The 23635-nt window shown below is 40.3% G+C and overlaps 1 protein-coding gene across 3 annotated transcripts in view; it reads right to left on the bottom strand.

Moving 5' to 3' along the window:
• Positions 1–23635, bottom strand: part of RNF13 (ring finger protein 13) — a 691540-nt gene that overhangs the window by 235685 nt on the left and 432220 nt on the right. For all 3 annotated transcript variants that reach the window (XM_053710032.1, XM_053710030.1, XM_053710031.1), the window contains one exon: positions 20093–20198. In XM_053710032.1, coding sequence (XP_053566007.1) covers positions 20093–20198 — 106 coding nt within the window. The remainder of the gene's footprint in view (positions 1–20092; positions 20199–23635) is intronic.

Raw genomic sequence — 23635 nt, 5'->3', positions numbered from 1 at the left:
TGCAGGTACTGACACGTGAGGAGAGTTAGTCGGCATAACTCTCCCCTCGCTGTTTGGTGAAATTTGTTCAATTTGTACAGATTGACTTTTATTTAAAGTAGCATCAATACAGTTAGTACATAAATTTCTATTGGGCTCCACTTTGGCATTGGAACAAATAACACAGGTATCTTCCTCTGAATCAGACATGTTTAACACACTAGCAAATAAACTTGCAACTTGGAATACAATTCTAGTAAAATATTATGAAAACGTACTGTGCCTATAAGAAGCACAGAAGATTTATGACAGTTGAAAATTAATAAACTGAAACAGTTATAGCATCAATCCTTGTAAACAACACAACTTTAGCAAAGGTTTGTTCCCATTAGCAAAAGACAACTAACTCTGATAGCAGAAAAAAAAAAAATTACAGAATAAACGTTTTTTATCACAGTCAACTACAATCTCACAGCTCTGCTGTGAGAATTACCTCCCTCAAAACAAGTTTTGAAGACCCCTGAGTTCTGTAGAGATGAACCGGATCATACAGGAAATACAATGAGCTGCTGACTGAAATTTTTTGATGCGTAGCAAAAGCGCCAAAAAACGGCCCCTCCCCCTCACACACAACAGTGAGAGAGATCAGAAACTGTCAGAAATTAGATCAAGCAACTGCCAAGTGGAAAAATAGTGCCCAAACATTTATTCACTCAGTACCTCAGAAAATGAAAACGATTTTACATTCCAGCAAAAACGTTTAACATAAATTAAGAGTTATTAAAAAGCCTGTTGCTAGTCCCTGCAAAATAGGCTAAAAAGTTTTATGTACACAGTGTAATTCCAGTGAAGTACCATTCCCCAGAATACTGAAGTGTAAAATATACATACATGACATTATATCGGTATGGCAGGATTTTGTCATCAATTCCATTGTCAGAAAATAAAAGCTGCTACATACCTCTTTGCAGATTAATCTGCCCGCTGTCCCCTGATCTGAAGTTTACCTCTCCTCAGATGGCCGAGAAACAGCAATATGATCTTAACTACTCCGGCTAAAATCATAGTAAAAAACTCTGGTAGATTCTTCTTCAAACTCTGCCAGAGAGGTAATAACACACTCCGGTGCTATTATAAAATAATAAACTTTTGATTGAAGATATAAAACTAAGTATAATCACCATAGTCCTCTCACACATCCTATCTAGTCGTTGGGTGCAAGAGAATGACTGGGAGTGACGTAGAGGGGAGGAGCTATATGCAGCTCTGCTGGGTGAATCCTCTTGCACTTCCTGTTGGGGAGGAGTAATATCCCAGAAGTAATGATGACCCGTGGACTGATCACACTTAACAGAAGAAATATTGATTGGTAATCTCCCCTCTTGAGATTTCAAAACCCCTTGTGCTGTCAGAGATCCCCAGGCAGCTCCCCAACCTGAAAGACTTAAATCTGTTGAATTCACAGTCCAGGTTGGCCGAACAAAAGAGGCCCCTTGAACTAAACGCTGGTGATTTAACCACCACGTCAGAGAGTGTCGAACATTGGGATTTAAGGATATTAACTGTGATATCTTTATATAATTCCGGCACCATTGATTCAGCATACAAAGCTGGAGAGGTCTCATGTGAAAATGAGCAAAAGGAATCGCGTTCGATGCTGCAGTCATGAGACTTAAAACTTTCATGCACATAGCCACTGAAGGGAATGACTGAGACTGAAGGTGCCGACAGGCTGCAACCAATTTTAAACGTCTCTTGTCTGTTAGAGACAGAGTCATGGACACTGAATCTATCTGGAAGCCTAAAAAAGGTAACCCTTATCTGAGGAATCAAACTTTTTGGTAAATTGATCCTCCAACCATGTTTTCGAAGAAACAACACTAGTTGATTCGTGTGAGATTCTGCAGAACGTAAAGACTGAGCTAGTACCAAGATCGTCCAAATAAGGAAACACTGCAATACCCTGCTCTCTGATTACAGAGAGTAGGGCACCGAGTACCTTTGAAAAGATTCTTGGAGCTGTTGCTAGGCCAAATGGAAGAGCAACAAATTGGTAATGCTTGTCTAGAAAAGAGAATCTCAGGAACTGATAATGTTCTGGATTAATCGGAATATGAAGGTATGCATCCTGCAAGTCTATTGTGGACATATAATGTCCTTGCTGAACAAAAGGCAGAATAATCCTTATATTCACCATCTTGAAAGTTGGTACTCTTACATAACTATTAAAAATTTTCAGATCCAGAACTGGTCTGAATGAATTTTCCTTCTTTGGGACAATGAATAGATTTGAATAAAACCCCAGACCTTGTTCCTGAAAAGGAACTGGCATGATTACCCCTGAAACCTCCAAGTCTGAAACACACTTCAGGAAAGCCTGAGCTTTTACTGGATTTACTCGGATGCGTGAGAGAAAAAATCTTCTCACAGGAGGTCTTACTCTGAATCCTATTCGGTACCCCTGAGAGACAATGCTCCGAATCCATTGATTTTGGACAGAATTTGCCCAAACATCCTTGAAAAACCTTAATCTGCCCCCTACCAGCTGAGCTGGAATTAGGGCCGCACCTTCATGCGGACTTAGGGGCTGACTTTGGTTTCTTAAAAGGCTTGGATTTATTCCAATTTGAGGAAGGCTTCCAATTGGAAACAGATCCCTTGGGGGAAGGATTAGGTTTTTGTTCCTTATTTTGACGAAAGGAACGAAAACGATTAGAAGCCTTAGATTTACCTTTATGTTTTTTATCCTGAGGCAAAAAAACTCCCTTCCCCCCAGTAACAGTTGAAATAATAGAATCCAACTGAGAACCAAATAAATTATTACCTTGGAAAGAAAGAGATAGTAATCTAGACTTAGATGTCATATCAGCATTCCAAGATTTAAGCCACAAAGCTCTTCTAGCTAAAATAACTAAAGACATGGATCTAACATCAATTTTGATAATATCAAAAATAGCATCACAAATAAAATGATTAGCATGTTTCAGTAAGCGAACAATGCTAGATAAGTCAGAATCCAATTCTTGTTGCGCAAAATTCTCCAACCAAAAAGTTAATGCAGCTGCAACATCAGCCAAAGAAATTGCAGGGCTAAGAAGATGACCTGAATATAAATAGGATTTCCTTAGCTAAGATTCAAGTTTCCTATCTAAAGGATCTTTAAAGGAAGTACTATCTTTCATAGGAATAGTGGTACGTCTAGTAAGAGTAGAAATAGCCCCATCAACTTTGGGGATCTTTTAACAAAATTCTATTGAAATTGCTGGTAAAGGATACAATTTTTTAAACCTTGAAGAAGGATTAAAAGGAGTACCCGGCTTATTCCATTCCTTAGAAATCATATCAGAAATAGCATCAGGAATAGGAAAAACCTCTGGAGTAACCACAGGAGGTTTAAAAACAGAATTTAAAAGTTTACTAGTTTTTATATCAAGAGGATTAAATTCCTCGATATCGAAATTGATTAAAACTTCTTTTAAGAAAGAACGAATATACTCCATTTTAAATAAATAAGTAGATTTGTCAGTGTCAATGTCTGAGGAAGGATCTTCTGAATCAGATAGATCCTCATCAGAGGAGGATAATTCAGTATGTTGTCGGTCATTTAAAATTTCATCAACTTTATGAGAAGTTTTAAAAGACCTTTTATGTTTATTAGAAGGCGGAAATGCAGACAAAGCCTTCTGAATAGAATCAGTAACAAATTCTTTAAAATTCATAGGTATATCATGTGCATCAGAAGTTGAAGGAACTGCAACCGGCAATGTACTATTACTGATGGACACATTATCTGCATGTAAAAGTTTATCATGACAACTAATACAAATGACATTCGGAGATATAATCTCCACAATTTTACAACAAATGCACTTAGCTTTGGTAGAACCGATGTCAGGCAACAAAGTTCCAACAGATACTTCTGAGACAGGATCAGATTGAGACATCTTGCAAAATGTAAAAGAAAAAACAACATATAAAGCAAAATTATCAATTTCCTTATATGACAGTATCAGGAATGGGAAAACACGCAAATAGCATAGCCCTCTGACATAGAAAAAGGCAAGAGGCAAATAGCAATGGGGTAATAAATAATGAAAAAAAATTTGGCACCAAGTATGACGCACAACGTAACTGAAATTTTTTTGGCGCTAACCATATCCTTTAATAACACACTCGCGTTACTAACGACGCAACCCTGTGTGAAGAACTCGGCGTCAACTACGACGCCGGAAGTGACGAACTTGCGTCAACAGACGTGCCTTTTGCGCCAAAAATTCTTGCGCCAAGAAAGACTCAATAAAGTGTAGCATTTGGCGCACCCGCGAGCCTAATCCAGCCCGTAATTTGAAACAAAAGTAGTCAATTGAAAAAAGGAAATTTATGCTTACCTGATAAATTGATTTCTTCTACGATACGACCAGTCCACGGATTCATCCTTACTTGTGGGATATTATCCTCCTGCTAACAGGAAGTGGCAAAGAGCACCACAGCAGAGCTGTGTATATATAGCTCCTCCCTTCTCTCCACCCCCAGTCATTCGACCGAAGGTATAGGAAGAGAAAAGAAAAGCTAAAAGGTGCAAAGGTGACTGAAGTTTTGAAAACAAAAATATGATCAGTCTAATATGACAGGGAGGGCCGTGGACTTGTATCGTAGAAGAAATCAATTTATCAGGTAAGCATAAATTTCCTTTTCTTCTACTAAATAAGACGAGTCCACGGATTCATCCTTACATGTGGAATACAATACCAAAGCTACAGGACACGGATGAACGGGAGGGACAAGACAGATAACTAAACAGAAGGCACCACTGCTTGAAGAACTTTTCTCCCAAAAAAAGCCTCAGAAGAAGCAAAAGTATCAAATTTGTAAAATTTGGAAAAAGTATGAAGGGAGGACCAAGTCGCAGCCTTACAAATCTGTTCAACAGAAGCATCGTTTTTAAAAGCCCATGTGGAAGCCACCGCTCTAGTAGAATGAGCTGTAATTTTTTCAGGAGGCTGCTGTCCAGTAGTCTCGTATGCCAAACGGATGATGCTTTTCAGCCAAAAAGAAAGAGAGGTAGCCATAGCTTTTTGACCCCTACGCTTTCCAGAATAAACAACAAATAAAGAGGATGTTTGACGGAAATCCTTGGTTGCTTGTAAGTAAAACTTCAAGGCACGAACCACGTCCAAGTTATGTAACAGACGCTCCTTCTTAGAAGAAGGATTAGGACATAGAGAAGGAACAACAATTTCCTGATTAATATTCTTATTTGAAACAACCTTAGGAAGGAATCCAGGTTTAGTGCGCAAAACCACATTATTAGAATGGAATATAAGATAAGGCGAGTCGCATTGTAACGCAGAAAGCTCAGAAACTCTTCGAGCAGAAGAGATAGCAACTAAAAACAGAACTTTCCAAGATAGAAGCTTAATATCTATGGAATGCATGGGTTCAAACGGAACCCCTTGAAGAACATTTAGAACTAAATTCAAACTCCATGGCGGAGCAACAGGTTTAAACACAGACTTGATTTTAACTAAAGTCTGACAAAACGACTGAACGTCTGGGACATCCGCCAAACACTTGTGTAGTAAGATTGACAAAGCTGAAATCTGTCCCTATAAGGAACTAGCTGATAATCCCTTCTCCAATCCTTCTTGGAGAAAGGACAAAATCCTAGGAATCCTAACCTCCATGAGTAGCCCTTGGATTCGCACCAATAAAGATATTTACGCCATATCTTACAGTAAATTTTCCTAGTGACAGGCTTTCGAGCCTGAATCAAGGTATCAATGACCGACTCAGAGAATCCCCGCTTAGATAAATCAAGCGTTCAATCTTCAGGCAGTCAGTTGCAGAGAAATTAGATTTGGATGTTGGAACGGACCTTGAATGAGAAGGTCCTGTCTCAGTGGCAGTTTCCACGGTGGCAGAGATGACATTTCCCCTAGATCTGCATACCAAGACCTGCGTGGCCACGCAGGCGCTATCAAGATTACCGAAGCCCTCTCCTGTTTGATTCTGGCAATCAGACGAGGTAGGAGAGGAAAAGGAGGAAACACATAAGCCAGGTTGAACGAACAAGGTACTGCTAGAGCATCTATCAGTACTGCTTGTGGATCCCTTGATCTGGACCCCGTAACAAGGAAGTTTGGCATTCTGACGAGATGCCATCAGATCCAATTCCGGTGTGCCCCATTGATGAATCAATGACGCAAAGACCTCCGGATGGAGCTCCCATTTCCCCGGATGAAAAGTCTGACGACTTAGAAAATCCACTTCCCAGTTCTCTACTCCTGGGATATAGATTGCTGATAGATGGCAAGAGTTTGTCTCTGCCCATTGAATTATCTTGGAAACCTCTATCATCGCTAGAGAACTCTTTGTTCCCCCTTGATGATTGATATATGCTACAGTCGTGATATTGTCCGACTGGAATCTTATGAATTTGGCCGAGGCCAGCTGAGGCCACGCTTGAAGCGCGTTGAATATTGCTCTCAGTTCCAGAATATTGATTGGAAGTAGGGACTCCTCCTGAGTCCAAACACCCTGATTCTTCAGGGAATTCAAGACTGCACCCCAGCCCAAGAGGCTGGCGTCCGTCGTCACTATGACCCATGCTGGTCTGCGGAAGCACATTCCCTGGGACAGATGATCCTGTGACAACCACTAAAGAAGAGAGTCTCTGGTTTCTAGATCCAGATTTATCTGAGGAGATAAATCTGCATAATCCCCATTCCACTGTCTGAGCATGCACAGTTGCAGTGGTCTGAGATGTTAGCGAGCAAACGGAACGATGTCCATTGCCGCTACTATTAATCCGATGACCTCCATACACTGCGCCACTGATGGCCGAGGAGTGGACTGAAGTGCTCGGCAAGTAGTTAAGATCTTTGATTTTCTGACCTCTGTCAGAAATATTTTCATGTCTACCGAGTCCCTAAGAAAGGAACTCTTGTCAGTGGAACTAGTGAACTCTTTTGTATATTCACCTTCCACCCGCGAGTTCTCAGAAAAGCCAACACGATGTCCGTGTGAGATTTGGCTAGCTGGTAAGTTGACGCCTGAATCAAAATATCGTCCAGATAGGGCGCCACTGCTATGCCCCGCGGCCTTAGAACTGCCAGAAGGGACCCTAGCACCTTTGTGAAGATTCTGGGAGCTGGGGCCAACCCGAAAGGAAGGGCTACAAACTGGTAGTGTTTGTCCAGGAAGGCGAACCTGAGAAACTGGTGATGATCTTTGTGGATAGGAATGTGAAGATACGCATCCTTTAAGTCCACGGTAGTCATATATTGACCCTCCTGGATCATTATTAAAATAGTTTGAATGGTCTCCATCTTGAACGATGGGACTCTGAGAAATTTGTTTAGGCATTTGAGATCTAAAATCGTTCTGAATGTTCCCTCTTTTTTGGGAACCACAAACAGATTTGAATAAAACCCCTGCCCCTGTTCCAGTTTTGGAACTGGGCAGATTACACCCATGGTATATAGGTCTTCTACACAGCGTAAGAACGCCTCTCTTTTTGGCTGGTTTACAGACAAACGTGACAGATGAAATCTTCCCCTTGGGAGAAAATCCTTTAACTCTAGTCGATACCCCTAGGTCACGATTTCTAATGCCCAGGGATCCTGAACGTCCCTTGCCCAAGCCTGAGCGAAGAGAGAAAGTCTGCCCCCTACTAGATCTGGTCCCGGATCGGGGGCTGCCTTAGTAGCAGCAGCGGGCTTCTTGGCCTGTTTACCTTTATTCCAGGTCTGGTTATTTCTCCAGACTGACTTGGATTGTGCAAAACTCCCCTCCTGCTTTGTGGCCGAGGAGGAAGTAGAAAGTCCACCTTTAAAATTTCGAAAGGAACGAAAATTATTTTGTTTAGCCCTCATTTTAACCGTCTTGTCCTGAGGAAGGGCATGACCTTTACCTCCAGTAATGTTGGAAATGATCTCCTTTAGTTCAGGCCCGAATAGGGTCTTACCTTTAAAAGGAATAGCTAAAAGTTTAGATTTTGATGACACATTAGCAGACCAAGACTTAAGCCATAACGCTCTACGCGCTAAAATGGCAAAGCCTGCATTTTTTTACGCTAATTTCGCCATTTGAAAAGCGGCATCGGTAATGAAAGAATTCGCTAGCTTGAGAGCCTTAATTCTATCCAAAATATCATCTAATGGGGTCTCAACCTTAAGAGACTCCTCTAGAGCCTCAAACCAAAAAGCTGCTGCAGTAGTTACTGGAACAATGCACGCTATAGGTTGGAGAAGAAAACCCTGATGAATAAACAATTTCTTTAAAAGACCCTCCAGTTTTATATACATGGAACCTTTGAAAGCACAACTGTCCTCAATAGGTATAGTTTAGTTGTACGCTTATAGCCAGAGTAGAAATAGCTCCCTCCACCTTAGGGACCGTCTGCCAGGAATCCCGAATGGTGTCAGATATGGGAAACATTTTCTTAAAAGTAGGAGGGGGAGAGAACGGAATGCCTGGTCTATCCCATTCCTTAGTAACAATGTCCGAAATCCTTCTAGGGACTGGAAAAACATTAGTGTAAGTAGGGACCTCTAGATATTTATCCATTTTACACAATTTGTCAGCCATGTGAAACCCTCCAGTGCCATCAAACACACAAACGTTAGTATCGGAAAAAAACGTTATTTGCCCCTGCACATACATCGTTTTAACACAAACATTATGCGACCAGTGTCTTTCAAGTTATAGCCCATAATATAACAGGTCCCAGTAACATCCCTTCATTGCCTGTAGGATTAGTGCTTACCCCTTCCCTCATGGGAAGTATGTCAGCCGGTTCTGAAATACCACAGTCTCTTCAGAAAATAATGACTGAACATACCTCAATGCTTGTAGCATGAAGACTGTTCCCCACACTGAAGCTTCTCAAGTATTCCTCAGCCATTCTGTGGGAACTCCTCTGGATCTTACTAACCACTGCTAAGATCATCAACCTCCAGGCAGAAATCTTCTTCCATTTGCTGCCTGAGTTAAAATAGCACTCACCGGTACCATTTAAAATAAAAAAAAAAGTCTTGCTTGAAGAAAAAAAAACTCATTTTATCACCTCTTTCACTTTACCTCTTCCTATTACTTAGTATAGGTAAAGAGAATGACTGGGGGTGAAGAGAAGGGAGGAGCTATATATACAGCTCTGCTGTGGTGCTCTTTGCCACTTCCTGTTAGCAGGAGGATAATATCCCACAAGTAAGGATGAATCCGTGGACTCGTATCTAGTAGAAGAAAAGACTAAACCCCAGGTAAGAAAAATATTTCTTAATATTTACTTTCCCCAAATATGAAACTGACAATCTGCAAAAGGAAATACATGAACCTGACTCATGGAAAATATAAGTACAATACATATATTTAGAACTTTATATTAATGCATAAAGTGCCAAACCATAGCTGAGGTGTCTTAAGTAATAAAAACATACTTACCGAAAGACACCCATCCACATATAGCCAAACCAGTACTGAAACGGTTATCAGTAGAGGTAATGGTATATGATAGTATATCGTCTATCTGAAAAGGGAGGTAGGAGATGAATCTCTACGACCGATAACAGAGAACCTATGAAATAGATCTCCCGTGAGGAAAACCATTGCATTCAATAGGTGATACTCCCTTTACATCCCTCTGACATTCACTGTACTCAGAGGAATCGGGCTTCAAAATGCTGAGAAGCGCATGCCAACGTAGAAATCTTAGCACAAACTTACTTCACCACTTCCATAGAAGGCACATTTTTTAAAACTGAATTGTGGGTGTGGTGAGGGGTGTATTTATAGGCATTTTGAGGTTTGGGAAACTTTGCCCCTCCTGGTAAGATTGTATATCCCATACGTCACTAGCTCATGGACTCTTGCCAATTACATGAAAGAAATATAATTTATGTAAGAACTTACCTGATAAATTAATTTCTTTCATATTGGCAAGAGTCCATGAGCTAGTGACGTATGGGATAAACAATCCTACCAGGAGGGACAAAGTTTCCCCACACCTCAAAATGCCTATAAATACACCCCTCACCACACCCACAATTCAGTTTAACGAATTAACGAATAGCCAAGTAGTGGGGTGATAAAAGGAGTAAAAAAAACAAACAAAAAAAGGAACTGAAAATATAATTGTGCTTTTATACAAAAATCATAACAACCATAAAAAGGATGGGCCTCATGGACTCTTGCCAATATGAAAGAAATTAATTTATCAGGTAAGTTCTTACATAAATAATGTTTTCTTTCATGTAATTGGCAAGAGTCAATGAGATGGGATAGAAATATCGAAAAATGTGGTCCATAGAAGAGTCACTAGAAAGGGAGGGATAAAATAAACACACATTTTCCACTGAAAAAATTAAATCCACAAAAAAATAAGTTTTTCTCATAAATTTAAAGAAAAAAACTTAAAACATAAGAAGAAGAATCAAACTGAAACAGCTGCCTGAAGAACCTTTCTACCAAAGACTGCTTCAGAAGATCAAAATGGTAAAATTTAGTAAATGTATGCAAAGAAGACCAAGTTACTGCTTTGCAAATCTGATCAACTGAAGCTTCATTCTTAAAAGCTCAAGAAGTGGCGACTGATCTAGTAGAATGAGCTGTAATTCTCTGAGGCGGAGAGGAGGAGCCTGCAAAGTCTCCAAAACCAAATTAAGACTCCAAGGAGGAGAGATTGATTTAACAACAGGCTTGATACGAACCAAAGCCTGAACAAAACAGTGAATATCAGAACGTTTAGCAATCTTTCTATGAAATAAAACAGAAAGAGCAGAGATTTGTCCCTTCAAAGTACTTGCAGACAAACCCTTATCCAAACCATCCTGAAGAAACTGTAAAATTCTATGAATTCTAAAAGAATGCCAGGAGAATTTATGACACCATGAAATATAGGTCTTCCAAACACGATAATAAATCTTCCTTGAAACAGACTTACGAGCCTCTATGACTAAGAACTAAGCGTTCAATTTCCATACCATCAAATTTAACGATTTGACATCCTGATGAAAAAACGGCCGTTGAGAAAGAAGGTCTGGTCTTAGAGAAAGTGATCAAGGTTGGCAAATGGACATCCGGACAAGATCAGCATACCAAAACCTGTGAGGCCACGCTCGTGCTATCAGAAACACATATGATTGTTCCATAAAGATCTTGGAGATCACTCTTGGAAGAAGAACTAGAGGCGGAAAGATATAAGCAGGTTTGTAAAACCAAGGAACTGCTAAAGCATCCATCATCTCCGCCTGAGGATCCCTGGACCTGGACAGGTACCTGGGAAGTTACTAGTTTAGATGAGAAGCCATCAGGTCTATTTCGGGAAGACCCCACATCTGTACAATCGGACAAAATACATCTGGATGGAGAGACTACTCCCCCGGATATAAGGTCTGACGGCTGAGATAATCCGCTTCCCAATTGTCTACACCTGGGATATGCACCGCAGAAATTAGACAAGAGCTGGATTCCACCCAAGAAAGTATCCGAGATACTTCTTTCATAGCTAGGGGACTGCGAGTCCCACCCTGATTATTGACATATGCCACAGTTGTGACATTGTCCGTCTGAAAACAAATGAATGGTTCTCCCTTTAGCAAAGGCCAAACCTGAAGAGGCCTAAAAATAGCACGGAGTTCTAGAATATTGATTGGTAACCTCGCCTCTTGAGGTTTCCAAACTCCTTGTGCTGTCAGAGATCCCCAGACAGCTCCCTAACCTGAAAGACTTGCATCTGTTGTGATCACAGTCCAGGTAGGATGAACAAAAGAGCCCCCCTGAATTACACGATGATGGTCTAACCACCAAGTCAGAGAGAGTTGAATGTTGGGATTTAAGTATATCAATTGTGATATCCGAGTATAATCCCTGCACCACTGATTCAGCATACAAAGCTGCAGAGGTCTCATATGGAAACGAGCAAAGGGTTTCGCGTCCGATGCTGCAGTCATGAGACCTAAAACTTCTATGCACATAGCCACTGAAGGAAATGATTGAGACTGAAGGTTTCGACAGGCAGAAACCAATTTTATTTGTCTCTTATCTGTTAAAGACAGAGTCATGAACACTAAATCTATCTGGAAACCTAAAAAGGTGACCCTTGTCTGAGGAATCAAGGAACTCTTTGGTAAATTGATCCTCTAACCATGACTTTGAAGAAACAACACTAGTTGATTTGTGTGAGATTCGGCTAAATGTAAAGACTGAGTTGATACCAAGATATCGTTCAAATAAGGAAACACCACAATACCCTGTTCTCTGATTCAGCAGGGCACAGAGAACCTTCAAAAAAATCCTTGGAGCTGTCGATAGGCCAAATGGAAGAGCGACAAATTGGTAATGCTTGTCTAGAAAAGAGAATCTCAGAAACCGATAGTGCTCTTGATAAATCAGAATGTGAAGATATGCATCCTGCAAGTCTATCGTGGACATATAATGACCTTGCTGAACAAAAGGCAGAATAGTCCTTATAGTCACAATCTTGAAAGTTAGGACTCTTACAAAACGATTCAAAAACTTCAGATCCAGAACTGGCCTGAATTATCTTTCTTTGGGAAAATGAATAGATTTGAATAAAACTCCAGACCCTGTTCCTGAAACGGAACTGGTATGATTACCCCTGAAAGTTCTAGATCTGAAACACACTTCAGAAAAGCCCGAGTCTTCACCGGAATTACTAGAACGTGAGAGAGAAAAAATCTTCTCACAGGAGGTCTTACTCTAAATCCTATTCGATACCCTTGAGAGACAATACTCTGAATCCACTGATTTGGAACAGAATCTGCCCAAATGTCTTGGAATAATTTTAATCTGCCCCCCACTAGCTGAACTGGATCGAGGGCCGCACCTTCATGCAGACTTGGGGGCTGGCTTTGGTTTCTTAAAGGGACACTGTACCCAAAATTTTTCTTTCGTGATTCAGATTGAGCATGAAATTATAAGCAACTCTCTAATTTACTCCTATTATCAAATTTTCTTCATTCTCTTTGTATCTATTTGAAATGCAAGAATGTAAGTTTAGATGCCGGCCCATTTTTGGTGAACAACCTGGGTTGTTCTTGCTGATTGGTGGATAAATTCATCCACCAAGAAAAAAGTGCTGTCCAGAGTACTGAAACCAAATAATCTTTATCAAATAATGATAGCAAGAGAACGAAGAAAAATTGATAATAGGAGTAAATTAGAAAGTTGCTAAAATTGCATGCTCTTTCTGAATTACAAAAGAAAACATTTGGGTTCAGTGTCCCTTTAAAAGGCTTGGATTTATTCCAACTTGAAGAAGGTTTCCAATTGGAACCAGAGTCTTTGGGGGAAGGATTGGTTTTCTGTTCTTTATTCTGTCGAAAAGAACGAAAACGATTAGAAGCTTTAGATTTACCCTTAGATCTTTTATCCTGAGGCAAAAAAACTTCCTTCCCCCCAGTGATAGTTGAAATAATTGAATCCAACTGAGAACCAAATAAATTGTTACCTTGGAAAGAGATAGTAATCTAGGCTTAGATACCATGTCAGCATTCCAAGATTTGAGCCATAAAGCTCTTCTAGCTAAAATAGCTAAAGAAATAGATTTAACATCAATTTTGATGATATAAAAAATGGCATCATAGATAAAATGATTAGCATGTTGAAGCAAACGAACAATACTAGACAAATCAGGATCTGATTCCTGTTGTGCTAGGCTATCCAACCAAAAGGTTGATGCAGCCGCAACATCAGCCACAGAAATGGCAGGCCTGAGAAGATAGCCAGAATATAAATATGCTTTCCTTAGATAAGATTCAAGTTTCCTATCTAAAGGATCTTTAAAAGAAGTACTGTCTTCCATAGGATATTTCCCCCCCCCCCCAAAAAAAAACCTCTAATCTAGCCGTTGGCAAAAGGTACAACCTTTTAAACCTAGAAAAAGGAATGAAAGAAGTACCAGGCTTTTCTTAGCAATCATATCAGAAATTGCATCGGGAACTGGAAAAACCTCAGGAGTAACCACAGGAGGTTTATAAACAGAATTTAAATGTTTACTAGTTTTGGTATCAAGAGGACTAGACTCCTCAATATCCAAAGTTACCAACACTTCTTTTAACAAGGGACAAATATACTCAATCCTAAAAAGATAGGTAGATTTGTCAGTGTCAATATCTGAGGTAGGATCTTCTGAATCAGAGAGATCCTCATCAGAGGAGAATATTTCAGTATGCTGTCGGTCATTAGAAATTTCATCAATCTTATGAGAAGATTTTAAAAGACCTTTTACGTTTATTAGAAGGCGGAATAGCAGACAAAGCCTTCTATATCGCATCAACAATATAATTTTTCATATCAACAGGGATATCATATACATTAGATGTTGAAGGAACAACAGAAACTGTACTAGTACTGATGGAAACATTTTCTGCGTGTAAAAGCTTTTCATGACAACTGTTACATACTACAGCTGGAGATATAATCTCAGCTAATTTACAACAGATACATTTAGCTTTGGTAGAACTGTGTTCAGGCAGCAGAGTTCCAACAGTTGCTTCTAAAACAGGATCAGATTGAGACATCTTGCAAATTGTAAAAGAAAAAACAACATTAAAGCAAAATTTACAATTTCCTTATATGGCAGTTTCAGGAATGGGAAAAATGCAAACAGCATAGCTCTCTGAGCATATACAAGGTAAAGAGGCATATAGGAAGTGGCCAAGAATGATGCACAACGCAAAAAGAAGGTAAAACTTTTTTTGGCGCCAACAACATCCGGAAATGACACAACTCGCGTCATAACAGACGCCACCTTGTACAAGGAAACCCGGTGTCAACTACGTCGCCAGAAATGACAAACTTGCGTCATCAAAGACGTACCTTGGCGCCAAAAAATTATTGCGCCAAGAATGACGCAATAAATAACAGCATTTTGCGACCTTGCGAGCCTAGTTTAGCCCGCAAAATTAAAAGAAAAAAAAACAGTCAATTTGAAAAAAAGGACTATACCCCAGGTAAGACAAATAACTTCTTAAACATGTTTCCCAAACTGAAACTGACAGTCTGCAAAAGGAAATATACCTAGACTTGACTCATGGCAAATATAAGTAAAATACATATATTTAAAACTTTATATATATATATATATATGTATATATATATATATATATATATATATATACATATATACATAAAGCGCCAAACCATAGCTGAGAGTGTCTTAATGAAATGTAATGAAAACATACTTACGGAAAGACACTTATCCACATATAGCAGATAGCCAAACCATTACTGAAAAAGTATCAGCAGAGGTAATGGTATATAAGAGTATATCGTCGATCTGAAAAGGGAGGTAGAAGATGAATCTCTATGACCAATAACAGAGAACCTTTGAAAAGATTTCCTGCGAGGAAAATAATAAAAATCAATAGGCAATACTCTCTTCATGTCCCTCCGACAAACGCTGTACTCAGAGGAATTTGGCTTCAGAATGCTTAGAAGCACTTATCACAGAAGAAATCATAAAAATCAAGCACACACTTCACCACCTCCATAGGAGGCAAAGTTTGTAAAACTGAATTGTGGGTGTGGTGAGGGGTGTATTGGTAGGATTGTATATCCCATACGTCACTAGCTCATGGACTCTTGCCAATTACATGAAAGAAATGTTCCCAGGGAGGCCTGGTGCGAAAGCTTATGCGGTAACCCTGGGATATGATGTTAAAGGGACAGTATACACTCATTTTCAAATAACTGCATGTAATAGACACTACTATAAAGAACAAGATGCCTAGATACTGATATAAAAATCCAGTATAAAATGGTTTAAAGACTTCCTTATAAACTCTCAGTTTAGCTATGTTGAAAAGTTAGCTGGAAAGCCCATTGCAAGTGGGAAATAAGACCACCCCCCCCCTTCTTGTGCATATGAAAAGACCCTTTACACAAACAGGAGCAAGCTGGAGAAGGTAGCTGACGGAATTCACATCAAACTTTGGGGCTTGGTTAGGAGTCTGAAAATCAGAGCAATGTTATTTAAAAATAAGCAAAACTATAAATTTTTTTGAAAATCAAACTTTATGGGCTATATAAATAGATCATCTACAAAACATATATGCAAAGAAAAAATGAGTGTATAATGTCCCTTTAAGAACACAAAGATCCTGAACTGTACCAGGCTTTCTGAAACCAAATCAATCTGCCCCCTACTAGAGAATCCTCTGGATAGTGGGGCGTCACTTCATGCAGTTTTCTGAGTTGGTTTTCTTGGTCTGTTTGTTCTTAGACCAGGAAGATCCTGGCTTCCAGGAAGGTTTAAAAAGGAGTCAGACTTCTGATTGGAAGAGGACTTCTGGTCTCTTCCAGAGCAAAAGGAAAAAAAACGATTAGTTTGCTTGTATTTTCCCCTAGACTTTTTGTCCTCAGGAAGGAAAGCTCGTTTACCTCCAGTAACAGTTGTAATGTTAAAGTCTAACTCGGATCCAAAAACAGAATTTATGTTTACCTGATAAATTACTTTCTCCAACGGTGTGTCCGGTCCGCGGCGTCATCCTTACTTGTGGGATATTCTCTTCCCCAACAGGAAATGGCAAAGAGCCCAGCAAAGCTGGTCACATGATCCCTCCTAGGCTCCGCCTTCCCCAGTCATTCGACCGACGTAAAGGAGGAATATTTGCATAGGAGAAATCATATGATACCGTGGTGACTGTAGTTAGAGAAAATAAATCATCAGACCTGATTAAAAAACCAGGGCGGGCCGTGGACCGGACACACCGTTGGAGAAAGTAATTTATCAGGTAAACATAAATTCTGTTTTCTCCAACATAGGTGTGTCCGGTCCACGGCGTCATCCTTACTTGTGGGAACCAATACCAAAGCTTTAGGACACGGATGATGGGAGGGAGCAAATCAGGTCACCTAGATGGAAGGCACCACGGCTTGCAAAACCTTTCTCCCAAAAATAGCCTCAGAAGAAGCAAAAGTATCAAATTTGTAAAATTTGGTAAAAGTGTGCAGTGAAGACCAAGTCGCTGCCTTACATATCTGATCAACAGAAGCCTCGTTCTTGAAGGCCCATGTGGAAGCCACAGCCCTAGTGGAATGAGCTGTGATTCTTTCAGGAGGCTGCCGTCCGGCAGTCTCATAAGCCAATCTGATGATGCTTTTAAGCCAAAAAGAGAGAGAGGTAGAAGTTGCTTTTTGACCTCTCCTTTTACCAGAATAAACAACAAACAAGGAAGATGTTTGTCTGAAATCCTTTGTAGCCTCTAAATAGAACTTTAGAGCACGAACTACATCCAAATTGTGCAACAAACGTTCCTTCTTTGAAACTGGATTCGGACACAAAGAAGGCACAACTATCTCCTGGTTAATATTTTTGTTAGAAACAACTTTCGGAAGAAAACCAGGTTTAGTACGCAAAACCACCTTATCTGCATGGAACACCAGATAAGGAGAACACTGCAGAGCAGATAACTCTGAAACTCTTCTAGCAGAAGAAATTGCAACCAAAAACAAAACTTTCCAAGATAATAACTTAATATCTACGGAATGTAAGGGTTCAAATGGAACCCCTTGAAGAACTGAAAGAACTAAATTGAGACTCCAAGGAGGAGTCAAAGGTTTGTAAACAGGCTTGATTCTAACCAGAGCCTGAACAAAAGCCTGAACATCTGGCACAGCCGCCAGCTTCTTGTGAAGTAAAACAGATAAAGCAGAAATCTGTCCCTTCAAAGAACTTGCAGATAATCCTTTCTCCAAAGCCTCTTGTAGAAAGGATAGAATCTTAGGAATTTTTACCCTGTTCCATGGGAATCCTTTCGATTCGCACCAACAGATATATTTTTTCCATACTTTATGGTAAATTTTTCTAGTTACAGGCTTTCTAGCCTGAATAAGAGTATCAATGACAGAATCTGAGAACCCACGCTTTGATAAAATCAAGCGTTCAATCTCCAAGCAGTCAGTTGGAGTGATGCCAGATTCGGATGTTCGAACGGACCTTGAACAAGAAGGTCCCGTCTCAAAGGTAGCTTCCATGGTGGAGCCGATGACATATTCACCAGGTCTGCATACCAAGTTCTGCGTGGCCACGCAGGAGCTATCAAGATCACCGAAGCCCTCTCCTGATTGATCCTGGCTACCAGCCTGGGAATGAGAGGAAACGGTGGGAACACATAAGCTAGGTTGAAGGTCCAGGGCGCTACTAGTGCATCTACTAGAGTCGCCTTGGGATCCCTGGATCTGGACCCGTAGCAAGGAACCTTGAAGTTCTGACGAGACGCCATCAGATCCATGTCTGGAATGCCCCATAATTGAGTTATTTGGGCAAAGATATCCGGATGGAGTTCCCACTCCCCCGGATGAAATGTCTGACGACTCAGAAAATCCGCTTCCCAATTTTCCACTCCTGGGATGTGGATTGCAGACAAGTGGCAGGAGTGAAGCTCCGCCCATTGAATTACTTTGGTCACTTCTTCCATCGCCAGGGAACTCCTTGTTCCCCCCTGATGGTTGATATATGCAACAGTCGTCATGTTGTCTGATTGAAACCTTATGAATTTGGCCTTTGCTAGTTGAGGCCAAGCCTTGAGAGCATTGAATATCGCTCTCAGTTCCAGAATGTTTATCGGGAGAAGAGATTCTTCCCGAGACCATAGACCCTGAGCTTTCAGGTGTTTCCAGACCGCGCCCCAGCCCACCAGGCTGGCGTCGGTCGTTACAATGACCCACTCTGGTCTTCTGAAGCTCATCCCTTGGGACAGGTTGTCCAGGGTCAGCCACTAACGGAGTGAATCTCTGGTCCTCTGATCTACTTGGATCGTCGGGGACAAATCTGTATAATCCCCATTCCACTGTCTGAGCATGCACAGTTGTAATGGTCTTAGATGAATTCGCGCAAAAGGAACTATGTCCATTGCCGCAACCATCAAACCTATTACTTCCATGCACTGCGCTATGGAAGGAAGAAGAACAGAATGAAGTACTTGACAAGAGCTTAGAAGTTTTGATTTTCTGGCTTCTGTCAGAAAAATCTTCATTTCCAAGGAGTCTATTATTGTTCCCAAGAAGGGAACTCTTGTTGACGGGAATAGAGAACTTTTTTCTACGTTCACTCTCCACCCGTGAGATCTGAGAAAGGCTAGGACAATGTCCGTATGAGCCTTTGCTTGTGGCAGAGACGATGCTCGAATCAGTATGTCGTCGAAGTAGAGTACTTCCGCAATGCCCCTTGGCCTTAGCACCGCTAGAAGGGACCCTAGTACCTTTGTGAAAATTCTTGGAGCAGTGGCTAGTCCGAATGGGAGTGCCACAAACTGGTAATGCTTGTCCAGGAAGAGAATATCCCACAAGTAAGGATGACGCCGTGGACCGGACACACCTATGTTGGAGAAAGGATGTATTCTCTTGAACCTGTTAGGAGGAGTATGCCTGGTCTCTTCCCTTTTTTAGCAATATAGTCTGTAACCAAGTCTAGAGCTTCAAAAGCATTAGTAACTTTTGGCGGAGCTTTGAAAACCTAATTTAACTTATATACAGGTTTTGGAGTTTCTTTAGTCTGGTCTGACATTTGTAACATGTTCAGAACTTCCTGTAGAAGGAAATGGATAGGATTCCCTCTAAATCTGCATGTGGAGTCAGGCTCTGGCTCAGTTACCGTTTCAGGATCTTCCGAAGAAATTTCACCCTAGATGGTAACAGAGCTAGAGGTCAAATGTACTGATTTTTGGTGTTAAGAGCACATAAGTAAAGCACTATGTGAAATAGCTGGAAAACCCCAAACGTATGTAGTACCTATGCAGAGAGCACTAGTGATAGGGTCTCAAGTCAGGTCTGAGCTCCCAATAAATGAATTAGAAAATAATAAAATTGTGAGTGCAGAGCACCTCACTCAACCTCTCACATCGGAGGTCAAAAAGTAACTGGAGAGGGAGTGGAAGTAGGATTAAAAGCTCTTGTGAGGGTTCTTGACCTCCTCCTGTTGGTGTGAAATATACATGTTATGAACACCTATGGACTTTCCTCATCTTACGAATGAAAAATACAATATAAATATTTTTTAGCCCAAATGATACAGTCTAGTCAACATTTCCCATTACAACAGAGTATGATAATCTTTTTTAATGAAGGAACAATTATGGGTTGTGATACATACCATAAAGATGACAATTAAAACCAGACAGATGCCCACAATGATTAGGAATGGTAATAGGTAGTACTCCAGCGGAAGGTTGAGTTCAGGGATTAACACGACGTGACCACTGTCATTGAAAAGACTAAATGAGTTAAAAGGTTACACTTTCATAGTGAGGTGCTGATTAATGGCCACATACAGTTACCTGAACCATTATACCAGTTACCTTCTATGTGCAGAATTATGTAACATTAACCTAGCAACACCTGTAAACAATAAGGGATTTTAATGATTTAACCCTCCTAAACTATACTCACCTTACTTTCCTCGCCAGCCTCTCCTGCGCCTCTGTTTTTTCAAAAGTGTATGACCGGCGTGCTGTCTAATCACAACACACCCGATTTTGCCCCTGAACTAAATGTAGCACGTTCCTGTGCTCGGTAAAGCAGCAGACAACCATTACACATTTTAAAAAATAATAATGAAGGAATAGAAGAGGCTGGTTAGGAAAGTAATGCAAGTACACTTTTTTTGGTGGGGGGGGGTTAAATCTTTAAAATCCTTCATTTTTTTTTTCAGGTGTTGCTAGGTTAATGCAGAATTATGTAACATTCATTTCTACATTTACTGTCCTTTTAACAACACATTTTCCCCCTATGTTTTTTTGTGTTTATGTTGCAATTATTCATTTTGTATGATTTTTAAATCAAGATTTTCATTAAGCAATTTTGTAATCTATGTATCGCCTTCCCATATGAAATGAAAAACACACCCCTTAACGAGACACCCTGCTTTCAGGGTAAAAAAATAGCTTTAGAGAATTTCACCAGGGAAATAGAAGTACTGGCGAGCATTCTTACATAATCTCGCCAGCAAAGAGACCTTTAGATCATAGGGCCTAGTCTTCAAATAACTATTTTTTAAAGCTGACAATGTTCTATAATACATTCAATGATATGCTTTAAAGGGACATTAAACCCCAAAAATTTCTTTCATGATTCAAGTAGATAATACAATTTTAAACAACATTCCAATTTACTTCTATTATCTAGTTTGCTTCATTATTTAGCTATCCTCTGTTGAAGAAATAGCAATGCACATGGGTGAGCCAATCATATGAGGCATATATGTACAGCAACCAATCAGCAGTTACTGAGCATTTCTAGATATGCTTTTCAGCACAGTATATCAAGAGAATAAAGCAAACTAGATAAAAGAAGTAAATTAGAAAGTTGTTTAAAATTGCATGCTCTTTCTAAATCATAAAAGAAACAAATTGGGTTTCATGTCCCTTTAATATCCATAACAGATTATAAAATCTTTTTTGAAAAAATGTTCCCTTCAGCATCCCATAATTAGCCTTATGCACCACTTCCATGAATAATATGCAGCCAGCCACATAGGCCTCTAACAGATTATTATCCACAGTACATATAGCTATGACACCTTACTGCAGAATGTAGGCAGCATTCTCCAGGAAGAATATACATAAATAATAGTTCTGTAACAAGTAGTTAAAAAAAATGAAATGTTTAAATTCATTACAATTCACATTTTTTCCCACTATTACTGTCTCTTTAAAAAGCCTTAGATAATGATATCCCTAATTATAATAGAAAAAAAACTCTTGAAACTTCCAAATCTCAGACATGTTACAGTAAAAAACAGAATTTATGTTTACCTGATAAATTACTTTCTCCAACGGTGTGTCCGGTCCACAGCGTCATCCTTACTTGTGGGATATTCTCTTCCCCAACAGGAAATGGCAAAGAGCCCAGCAAAGCTGGTCACATGATCCCTCCTAGGCTCCGCCTTCCCCAGTCATTCGACCGACGTAAAGGAGGAATATTGCATAGGAGAAATCATATGATACCGTGGTGACTGTAGTTAAAGAAAATAAATTATCAGACCTGATTAAAAAACCAGGGCGGGCCGTGGACCGGACACACCGTTGGAGAAAGTAATTTATCAGGTAAACATAAATTCTGTTTTCTCCAACATAGGTGTGTCCGGTCCACGGCGTCATCCTTACTTGTGGGAACCAATACCAAAGCTTTAGGACACGGATGAAGGGAGGGAGCAAATCAGGTCACCTAGATGGAAGGCACCACGGCTTGCAAAACCTTTCTCCCAAAAATAGCCTCAGAAGAAGCAAAAGTATCAAATTTGTAAAATTTAGTAAAAGTGTGCAGTGAAGACCAAGTCGCTGCCTTACATATCTGATCAACAGAAGCCTCGTTCTTGAAGGCCCATGTGGAAGCCACGGCCCTAGTGGAATGAGCTGTGATTCTTTCGGGAGGCTGCCCTCCGGCAGTCTCGTAAGCCAATCTGATGATGCTTTTAAGCCAAAAAGAGAGAGAGGTAGAAGTTGCTTTTTGACCTCTCCTTTTACCAGAATAAACAACAAACAAGGAAGATGTTTGTCTAAAATCCTTTGTAGCATCTAAATAGAATTTTAGAGCACGAACTACATCCAAATTGTGCAACAAACGTTCCTTCTTTGAAACTGGATTCGGATACAAAGAAGGCACGACTATCTCCTGGTTAATGTTTTTGTTAGAAACAACTTTCGGAAGAAAACCAGGTTTAGTACGCAAAACCACCTTATCTGCATGGAACACCAGATAAGGAGGAGAACACTGCAGAGCAGATAACTCTGAAACTCTTCTAGCAGAAGAAATTGCAACCAAAAACAAAACTTTCCAAGATAATAACTTAATATCAACGGAATGTAAGGGTTCAAACGGAACCCCCTGAAGAACTGAAAGAACTAAATTGAGACTCCAAGGAGGAGTCAAAGGTTTGTAAACAGGCTTGATTCTAACCAGAGCCTGAACAAAAGCTTGAACATCTGGCACAGCTGCCAGCTTTTTGTGAAGTAACACAGACAAAGCAGAAATCTGTCCCTTCAAAGAACTTGCAGATAATCCTTTCTCCAAACCTTCTTGAAGAAAGGATAGAATCTTAGGAATTTTTATCTTGTCCCAAGGGAATCCTTTAGATTCACACCAACAGATATATTTTTTCCATATTTTATGGTAGATTTTTCTAGTTACAGGCTTTCTGGCCTGAACAAGAGTATCAATGACAGAATCTGAGAACCCTCGCTTTGATAACATCAAGCGTTCAATCTCCAAGCAGTCAGTTGGAGTGAGACCAGATTCGGATGTTCGAACGGACCTTGAACAAGAAGGTCCCGTCTCAAAGGTAGCTTCCATGGTGGAGCCGATGACATATTCACCAGGTCTGCATACCAAGTCCTGCGTGGCCACGCAGGAGCTATCAAGATCACCGATGCCCTCTCCTGATTGATCCTGGCTACCAGCCTGGGGATGAGAGGAAACGGTGGGAATACATAAGCTAGGTTGAAGGTCCAAGGTGCTACTAGTGCATCTACTAGAGTCGCCTTGGGATCCCTGGATCTGGACCCGTAGCAAGGAACCTTGAAGTTCTGACGAGAGGCCATCAGATCCATGTCTGGAATGCCCCACAACTGAGTAATTTGGGCAAAGATTTCCGGATGGAGTTCCCACTCCCCCGGATGAAATGTCTGACGACTCAGAA

This window comes from Bombina bombina, chromosome 4, assembly GCF_027579735.1.
Source record: "Bombina bombina isolate aBomBom1 chromosome 4, aBomBom1.pri, whole genome shotgun sequence".
In the NCBI taxonomy this organism is placed as follows: Eukaryota; Metazoa; Chordata; class Amphibia; order Anura; family Bombinatoridae; genus Bombina; species Bombina bombina.
This window is presented reverse-complemented; position numbering and strand designations above follow the sequence as displayed.